Source organism: Augochlora pura, chromosome 8 (genome assembly GCF_028453695.1).
Source record: "Augochlora pura isolate Apur16 chromosome 8, APUR_v2.2.1, whole genome shotgun sequence".
Lineage (NCBI taxonomy): Eukaryota > Metazoa > Arthropoda > Insecta > Hymenoptera > Halictidae > Augochlora > Augochlora pura.
Window position 1 is genome coordinate 9895432 of NC_135779.1, and position 9890 is coordinate 9905321.

General features: G+C 36.5%; 2 protein-coding genes across 8 annotated transcripts in view; one reads left to right on the forward strand and one right to left on the reverse strand.

The window, feature by feature from the left end:
* The first annotated feature begins 838 nt into the window (after window positions 1-838).
* Window positions 839-1716, forward strand: Rpl37a (ribosomal protein L37A). Its single transcript, XM_078188698.1, has 3 exons — window positions 839-930; window positions 1330-1458; window positions 1541-1716. Exons 1-3 carry the CDS (start codon window positions 928-930, stop codon window positions 1685-1687), a joined length of 279 nt encoding a protein of 92 aa, XP_078044824.1. The 5' UTR covers window positions 839-927; the 3' UTR covers window positions 1688-1716.
* The window catches only part of Pgant5 (polypeptide N-acetylgalactosaminyltransferase 5), a 23848-nt gene continuing 15661 nt past the window's right edge, over window positions 1704-9890 (reverse strand). For 3 of the 7 annotated variants that reach the window (XM_078188691.1, XM_078188692.1, XM_078188694.1), the window contains exons 2-9: window positions 9615-9735; window positions 8428-9101; window positions 7815-8133; window positions 7512-7689; window positions 6836-7016; window positions 4807-5045; window positions 4599-4733; window positions 1707-4516 (exon numbers count right to left, since the gene is read on the reverse strand). In XM_078188691.1, coding sequence (XP_078044817.1) covers window positions 4367-4516; window positions 4599-4733; window positions 4807-5045; window positions 6836-7016; window positions 7512-7689; window positions 7815-8133; window positions 8428-9034 — 1809 coding nt within the window. In that variant the 5' untranslated portion in view covers window positions 9035-9101; window positions 9615-9735 and the 3' untranslated portion in view covers window positions 1707-4366. Of the gene's footprint in view, window positions 4517-4598; window positions 4734-4806; window positions 5046-5639; window positions 5821-6835; window positions 7017-7511; window positions 7690-7814; window positions 8134-8427; window positions 9102-9614; window positions 9736-9890 lie in introns of those variants that run through there. The other 4 variants (XR_013494697.1, XM_078188696.1, XM_078188695.1 and 1 more) reach the window with 4 other exon arrangements.

A 9890-nucleotide genomic window follows, 5' to 3' on the forward strand; every position in this document is an offset into this window, starting at 1 on the left:
AGTAAAGTGTATGCAACCAACAATAAACTAATGATTATAATTTCACATCGAATTTAATTTTTAATTAGAGCACGAAATATTATTAGTTGAAATAACAGTTATCTAAACATCACAGAGTAATTAATTACGTTTGGTAATATTGCCAATTGTTTATTTATATAATAATAGACGTAGTAGTTTCTTGTAAACAATTCTGTATCCGTGGTTTATTTTATTATACCCTAATTTTATTGTAATTAAGGTTTTTGGGGTATTCTACAGTGCACGCATTCAGGCGATTGAGGCGTCTCTTTTGGTAAAAAAGTAAAGCTTAGTTCGAGTTCCGTACAGCGTCAATTGGTGCAGTGACAAAACGCTCAAACTGTTAGCCAAATTACCGACATTTTTTAGCTAACAGTTTGAGGGCTTTCCACTGCACCAATTGACGCTGTACAAATCCCGAACGAATCTTTACTTTTTCTTAACAAGAGGCGCCACAGTCGCCGTAATGTACGCAATGCAGGGTCGCCTAAAAACATTATTTATAACAAAATTCAGGCTAGAAAACATAAATCAACGATACAGAATTGTTTAGAAGAACCTATTGTATCGATATTATATAAGCGAAGAAATGACTTACCGCAAACTGCATTCTTTCAGCTATGATTTGAACTTAAAGCTGTATAAATGAATTACTCAAAAAAATAATGCATTATTCTTTGTTATGTCACTTATTTATTTAACAAATTGTTGGTTTGTTAGTATTAAAATTATTTACTGGAATACACAATTGTACTTGTTATAAGTACATATATGTATACGCATCTGTCATCATACACGAGACATTGTTTTTCAAAAATCGCGGAGTTTAGTCAGTGGCTCACTCTGTTCTTCTACCCCTTTTCCGGTCCTTTGAGAACGTACTAACGTACTTCATAATTATATAAAATGGTAAGAATTGTTATTGATAAATATCTCACGAATCTTACGGAAATATTAATAAAATCAAGTGTGATGTGACAAAGTTATTCATCAATCAAGTGTTGATATATATATTAAAACATTTTATAATTTAAAAATAATTCAATGACATGTTTTAGTTATCTTAGGTTATGTTTGTATATTTTCAGAGACATGTATTATTAATTATACTTTCGTTTTAGTAATCATTTTCAAGTATAAGAACTTTTCTCGAGTGTTTTATTAACTTGTTTCTTTTTTTTTAACTTAAAAATGTGAAAGCTAAAGTGGTTACAGTAATGAAACTGACATAAACTGTGTGTGTTATGTTTATGTAAATATTTCTGGTGAAACGTGCGATATGCTATAATTTATTTCGATTTCTTTCAGGCGAAGCGCACGAAGAAGGTAGGAATCACCGGTAAATATGGTACCCGATATGGTGCCTCACTTAGGAAGATGGTTAAGAAGATGGAAATTACCCAACACAGTAAATATACCTGCACATTCTGTGGCAAGGTAATATACTTCATTTCACCATACGTTATATTGAGATTGATTTTTTTTTTATGTATATATTATATTTCTTTTTTCTCTGTAGGATGCAATGAAGCGCAGTGTTGTTGGAATATGGTCATGCAAACGTTGCAAAAGGACGGTTGCTGGAGGAGCTTGGGTTTACTCCACAACAGCAGCTGCATCTGTTAGATCTGCTGTTAGGAGATTGCGTGAAGTTAAAGAACAATAAGTAAATATAATAAACATCTTATAAAAATATTTAAGGTCTCTTTTTATTCTGTCCTTTGAATCTTTTTATTTAATTGTAAACTGTACTTGTATCTAAAACATATCCTATTGTGGATCGAAATGAAAAGAAATTGATGAATTCTCTCAAAGTTATTTTAGTAAAAGAGTAACACCATTTATACAATTCATTTTTTTAGGTTTAATTAGACTTGTTGCATTTCAATATATAATACATCAGAATCATAGTTTGACGTTTGACTCTGTGATAGTATGTTTAGAAATTATTTTGGAGGCACATAAAAACCATTAGTTGTATATTTACATTTTTCTCGATTTCTATAGCGACCTATAGCGTATTTTATTCTAGGACATAATTCGGTTAATAATAAGTAACTTTCATTATGTAAATTTCATAGAATGTGGGCATGCATGGTTTCTCTTAAATTAATTAAGCTAAATGGTGCTTAAAAAGTTAAGGCTTTAGAAAATGTATGAAAGTATTAATTTAATCATTGAGATTAGATATATACATGCATTTCAATATGCATAGAGAAGAACCTAATGGAACATACATGGACTATTTTATTGTCTTTGAAAATGTATTACTTTCAGAAGCTACTTTTCAAGTACGAGTGTCGAGACACACTTTTCATTTCACTTAAATGGTCTTTGTATATGTATGTACATAAATATAAATATTTAGAACGTAAATTTTCGAAATGTTCACACATACAAAATAATATTCTTAATCTTCTTAGGATTTTAACCATTAAAATCCCTGAAACGCAAGTCTATGTAAACGAGTAAGTTTATATGCTCCAATATAATTTTTACAATCATATTAATTAATAATGTAGTGTGACTTTCACAAATATTCACAATCGTTATCGCAACATGATGAATTAAAAGTAGAGAAATTTGTCTACAAATTATTATTAACTTTATTTCTCTTCTATGTTCGTGAAAACTTACTTTGAACTTATTTAATTCTTACTTCATCAGTTTGAACAGTTAATAAATATCTACAAATTTTGCTAGTACAAATCTTAATTAAACGTATACTCGGAAATAATATATTGATTTAATAGAAATCGATCGACCTGTACAAAAATAAATACTATAGTTTTGCATGGATATTTAAGTATGTATAATTAAGCTGTAAACGATAATCCGTTGCACCATCACCATTCCTTCAAGTAACATAAAACTGAGTATATTGTTTGATAGTAAAATTCTCCTAAATTGAAATTTTAGAGTCGTATAAGATACTTTAAATATTATAAATGTAGTTCAGTGGTATTTTATTTTAGGTTGCAGAATTGGCTAAATTTTTCCTCCACGGTGAATGGAAATATTACAGCCAGTCAACATTTTTTTCTTTCATAAAAAAATGTTTTACTTAGTTTGTCGACTGTTTTTTTTTATTTTTCTCTCTCTTTCTCCATTTTAGAGCGTGAAAAAAATGAACTGGAATCTACTATAATGTAAGGGAAGGGCGCCAGAATCTGATAACAACATTTTTACATTACTTACAGGAAACTGTTCTCCTTGAGACTTATTCAACAAGTATATTGCACTTTAAATCTTTCAGCACACACCTCTAATACATAGGGGATAAAAAGAGTCTAAATTCATTAAGAATTGCAACTATGCAAGATGATAGGACATCATAAAAATATTTGTTAGTTTGCTTTTTAATAAAATACGGAAGACGATCTGTCTCAAATTCAAGAAAATCTGTAAAAAACATAACATTACATTGAATAACAGTCGATAGTTTCTTCTTTTCGTATGCTTAACGATATCTTGCGAATGTAATCTCGTATTACTATGGCGAATTTAAGTGTAAGTACATATGTTTATGCATTCGAAAAGCAAACGAAACAAAACAAAAAAATAAAGAAAAACACGTATATAAAGAAAATAAAAACTAAACCATACGAATAAGATGCAACAAGGAACTGTTAGAAATACCAGTATAAAAAGATTCAGTGCTCTTCCCTAATTGCTAGAAAAATTGTACAGTACGTGTCCTAGATTGCAATCAGTAGTGTCACAATGATTTCACTTGCACTCCGACATTCACTCGGTTGTAATGACACTTACGTCGCGAACATATCCGTGTTTCTTATGCACTGATATATCTTCCAGTCATCCCAGCATTGCACTCATCCCATATTATCAAATATGTCTCTCTTTTGTATCAACAATCATTTATTTATAACAGTGGTCTGATATGCTTTCCTCTCTATTGTTCACTTTCAAAAAAAAGAAAAATAATAGTATCCGTGTACGTGACGGTATTTTCGTATCACTCGTGTACAACCGCGCACAGTTGGAATTATTCTGTTCCTCCTTTTCGACGTTCTTGTGCATTATCAATCAAGGCATACCACGACAAATGGCAGTAAATACACGATACTGCTATTAACAGTAAATAAATCTTATACAACTAAAAGCATCAACTTCGATTTCTCGTTTGTAGGTATAAGTCAATATTCTGTCGTTGGGTCAATCACTTTTGAACAGAATCAATGGACCGACCTAAAGTGACATTGGACTTTACGGAATATAATACTATCTTCTCTCTTGATCTTGTAGAAGCTTGTTCACTGTCGATTCCTCATAGTAATTAAATATGTCAACAAGTGTTACATACAGTCGTTACACTCAGTTGATATTAGCTGGCTTGCCACTTGAATTTACTACGCATTATCCATTTCTGGCCGGTGTTATGGGGATCGCATGGTGCTAGAACAGGCTGTACGGCATCGTTGGAACGCGGTTTCGACAAACAGTGTCCCGTATTCGTGTGTTTGATCATTTTTGTCTGCGGAATAATGAATATTATATTGCAATATAATACGATATTTACTTGGCCATATATATTTATGTTTATTCTGTCTTATTACCTCTTCGTTATAAACCCATGCTTGATTTCCACCCATACCATGGCATCGGACTATCTTGACTGGACCTTGGGGACTAGTTGCATCAAGGCACATATCATCAGACATTATTTGTTGTCGTTTGGTATACGCAAATATCTGAGAACAAGGAATAAATATTAATAATACAAATATAGAGTTTCTAAATACTGATCAAAGTCTGCTGACGAACCTGATTACCACCCAATCTATGACAATAACTAATCCCAACATTCTCGCCTGTTCTCCTGCCCATGGTGTCTAAGCAAGTCAACGTGTCATCGTTTTGCACGTCACCCAAGTAGTAATAATCCAACGGCATCGGAGATTCAGGATAAATGTTCTCTAAATACCACCTGAAGCTCTTACACTTCAAACGTTCTCTTAACTTCAATCGTTCAGATACATCTCCAACGGCTACGTTTCGAGCTCCTATAATTAAAACGTGCATCTCAATATGTTAAAATTAAGATCCTCCGGTTCTAGTGTGACATAGTACTGTGCTTTGCATGGATAATTGTTCACTGAAAGGTAGAGTGTGTCAGAAATATGTGCCAACATAAAGGAATTGCAACGTGTAGTGTATTAATGCTGTAAATGTTTGCTGATTGAAAGAACTGAGCTACTGTACCGCAACTTGTATCAAGATTTCGAGTTCAAAAACACATAAACGTAGAGGACTGTCTTCTGTTAACATGTACATAAAACGCATTTTTCTTCCAGGCTGAACAATAGGCGTCAAATAAATGGGATGTTTCAGACATTGTCTTTGTGCGAACATTAACGGGTATCTGATATACATGTAGCTGGTACTTGGCTACAAGAATTTTCCGTCGTGTACACAACTTATAAAAGCATTCCAACCAATCTCCCAAACAGAAAAAGAAAAGACACATGCACGAAGAAACAAATAAGCCGGAAAGAATACACAAAGAGGTGTATATAGGGGCTCAGCAGCGACATTGCAGTTTGTTCATTTTGCTTGGATTCTTTTTTTTCCAGAAATTGCTGGGTTGTTAGTGCTACCTGGATTAATGTTGTAATAGAAGTACTTCCATTGGTCCAACCAGACCTCAGCGAGTCGCGCATTGTTGTGGTTCACTATCTTGCTGGTACCACCAGGAAACGTATACGGTGTTGCTTTACGGAATACATGACCGACGTGCGAGCACGTTGCGATCTCCAATGTCCCACCACACATCCATATCTAACCAACTCAGTTCTGTTAGTATGTTAGCAATTACAATTCATAACACAATCACAAGAAAAAAAAGAGCTAATAAAAATACTAGACTTGGAATTGCTCAGATGGATATCTTCGCTTCTCCTCTCTGGTACCTATAACGTAGTCTTACAAATATGTATCAAACAAAAAAGCAAGGGAACTCATTCTGTTAGTCAGCTGGATGGATGAGTGGTTAAGACTATATTGAAGTAGTATAATAATAACGAAATGCAACGAAATCAATCTTACTCCTGGAAATTAAATCTCATCGCCGGTTGTAACACGTTTAGATCCCAGATGCCATGTCACACATACGCACGTACACACAAGTAAAAAGTGTTTTGTTATCCAAGATACATTTACGTGTCAATACATTTGTTAATGTAAAACTCTAAATTAGATGCACAAACAGTTTGGTTAATATACTAACGAATGTTTGTAGTTAATCCTACAGAGCCGAGTTTCAAGAAGCTACAAAGTTACTGGTGTTAATATAATGTAATGTTGAGTTCATTGCGAATGTTTTGGATTGAGACTGTAATAAATGTTTTCTGTAATAAACGCTGTGCTGGTAGCGCTTGTCTTTCCAAAAGACTTTAAAGTACACTTTAAGAAATACAGCAACCCAATTATTACTCAAATAAAAGATAATACTCAAATAAAAGTATGCTCTTTGTCCTTCATGTTGATGATATTACAGTGTAGCTCATATCAGATACTCGTCACGCATACAAAAATACTCGCAGTTGTCTGTAAGTATGTTCTAATTCTATATCAATGCATTCTGTGTTAGTGTTTATAGACGCTGTGTGAACACAAGCATCAATTGTTCAATCAATTCATTACCTTTTGTGTATTCTGGCAGAGAGAACAATTTCTCCCTGTCTTTTGTTGTAAAAATTAGAACAATTGTATATGTTTTTTTAAAGTACAATTCAAGAGTTATGCAAAGACAAAAGTAAAACAAATGAAAAATGATACACGTTATTTATCTAACCTGGGTTCATGGCATAGTAAAAATCTCTCCACTCATCCATCCAGACCTCGGCCACCCTAGCCGCATTGTGTAGTACTACTTTGCTGACACCACCGGGGAATGTATATGGACTCTTGTCTCGGAATACGTGTCCGACGTGTGAACACGGACTGATTTCTAACGTCCCACCGCATTGCCATACCTATAAGGTACTTTATGACTTCACAAATGAAGATGGAAGTGTCCACAGTTAAACCCTCTAATTGGAATCACAAATACTTTAGTCTTTGACAACTAAATTAGAGAATCCCATTACCACTCAACGCTAAAACTTCAAGAAGATTGTGGTTTAATTTGACATTGGACTTAATCGTATAGACTGCATAAAACGCAAATAAACAGTTATCTCTAAACATACGCTAGATACTTGAAGTTCTAGTATTAAGCATAATTACTAAGTGACTATTTCAAATACAACGAATCTATAGCAAGGAAATGAATCTTTTCAACGAGGATTGGCGCTGAAAAAGGAAAAGCAAAAACAGTATAATATGTTTAGGTTCTTTCGATAAAAGCTGTGTTATCCTGGAGAACAATGGTCAATTCATTAATCAACGTGATCGCTGTTGAACGAAGTATACATTACACTGATTACTTTTTAACGTGCTTGGGTTGCAATCAATGTAAAAATACTCACTCGGAAACTCATTTCGAGATTTTCACCGCCCCAAATGTCCATGCCTTCGTCGTACGCTCCTAGTTCATAAAAGTAGTCCTTATCAATAGCAAATAGCCCACCAGCCATGGTCGGTGTCCGTAAGGGGGCCGTTCTATCTCCGAGTCTTCTGTCTATTTCTCTTTGCGCTACTCGATACCTTAAAAGTTCAAGGGTCCTGCGTCAGAAGTGCTTAGTAACCTCCGCACAATTTTTGTGCCGAGCCGAACAGTCCATTTATTCTTCAGAAAAAAATTAATTTAGAAAGTAATTAATGTATTTTACCATCTGAAATTCAGTTTCCAATTGAAACCGCCCCACGTCATGTCGCTTGCTGGGATATATTCGAACGAATCGTCGCTAATTACGTCAATTATTGGACAAACAACGGTGGTTCTATCCTCTGCGATTCTGGCGAGCAAGGGTTCCAGCCAGCCTTCTGTGCACTCGCAGTGCGCATCCAAGAATGTTATAACTTGCCCCTTCACGTGCTTCGCCCCGAGCAGTCTAGCTCTTATTAGGCCCGATCTCTTCTCGGTACGGTATACGTATGTAGGAACAGGCAGCGTTTTTACGTAGTCCTCCAACTCTTTTTTCAAGTGTTCTGTGGATCAAATCAACGTTACTGCATGGTACATTACTAAAGAAATACATAAATGTTACTATATAAGTAAGTAAACGATAACAACAGTTCACTGTTTATAAAAACTGTACCAAGTAGGTTTCTAAGTCCAAGGGGAACAAAAATAGCCCTTCAAGTTGGGGAGTAGAAAGTTTGCGAAGTCTATTAATTTTGGTATACGCTTCTTTCATCCCCTAACTTTAAGAGCTGTTTTAATAAAAATAATCAGGTAGCTGGTGTTAAATAGTGCTCTATGTAAACAATTGAATCGTTCACCTTGCTCGCTCTTGTCGTCGACAAGAATGATCTCTTTGAGCAGGGTTCGTGGCGATCGGTTGATGGCCGACCAAACGGTTCTCAGCAACGTGCTCCAGGCCTCGTTGTGGAAGACAATGACGATGCTGGTGTTGGGCAGATACTTCTGGTACTTTTTCGTCTTGCACCCCTCCAAACGGATATCTTTCAGGGACCGGTTCAGCGAGATCATGTCGCTGGCCATCAAGTTGAACTGATTCAGCTTGAACAGCTCTTGTTGCCTGGCTTCGTCCTCCGGCGAGATGTGCACTGCTGCGCCCATCTCGCCGTGGCTACCCTTCGTTTCACGCACGAACCTCGCTGGTCTCCAAAAGTGCAGCTCCGACTGCTTGTACTTTCGCTTGCCCTGCTGACTCGTCGGCTGCACCTGCTCGTCTTTGAGGGCCTTCGCATGGGGAGCGCTCTCCTCTGTCACCGACTGCTGCTTGCTGCTCTCGGTGCAGCCCCATCCGGACCCGTCGCTGCAGTCCGAGTAGTGCATCAGCACCATCACGTCCACCAGGAACCATACCAGAGACGTAAGCAGTATCACTTGGCACGTGTGAATGCGAATCTTGCAGCGGAACATTTTCGAACGCGGCTAGTTGTCGCCTTGAGCTCCGAGATCATCCCCCGGGCGTACCGACCGGATCTACCTGTTGGAAACGTAGTTTTAGTCAACGTGTTTTCGGAAAGACGACAAACAGGGCATTGAGATTTTGAAGGCGAAGGTTTGTTAGCCTGGGAGAGGTCTCTAACTACTTATTTAGTGGAAGTTGATGGTCCTTTAAGAATTGGGATTTTACAGCGACTGTTTTAGGTCCTATTTCGTAGGAACTCTTTTAGATTCCCAACGAACTCTTTTATAGTTAGTTCTTTTGTTATCAAAAAAGTTATCGCGTGCAATTAAATTCAATGTAATTATCTTTTCGGATTTACTAAAGGTAATTACTGTCAGGTCATCCGACTTGGAACAGAAACGTTCACGAGGGAACGATGAGTGAAAGTGGGAATGATGAGCGATTATGCTGTCTTGGGAAGCAGGACATTGTTCCTAGAGGATCTGGCCACGAAGTGGGAAAAGTGAAGATGCTTTTTCTTAGAAGGATCGTGTTAGATGGTACAAGTTGGACTCTCATCTACTTCCGATTGAAGAATTGTTGTCGTACCAACAGGCCTGCTTACACGCGCCTTCTCCCTCCTCTTCTGACTGAGATTATTCACAACCGAATTTCAGACACCTGCCCCGTCGTCGGAGGAATCACATGACTATGTATGCCGGTCTCGTATCTGGAACAGAGCGAATTTACTACGATTAGAACAACAAGTCTTCCCCAGCGATCCGTTTCGTATCCCCTTGAAAGATGAGGACGAGACGTCGTCAGCATTGCCTCGGATTAGAGGGAAACAAACGACAAGTCAGCATTCCGCCATTCGATCCGTTA

What these genes read in the sequence shown, in the direction of transcription:
- Rpl37a (XM_078188698.1), top strand. An exon ending in CCTGCACATTCTGTGGCAAG is followed by an intron (nt 1,459 to 1,540) that starts GTAATATACTTC and finishes TTTTCTCTGTAG; the next exon opens with GATGCAATGAAGCGCAGTGT.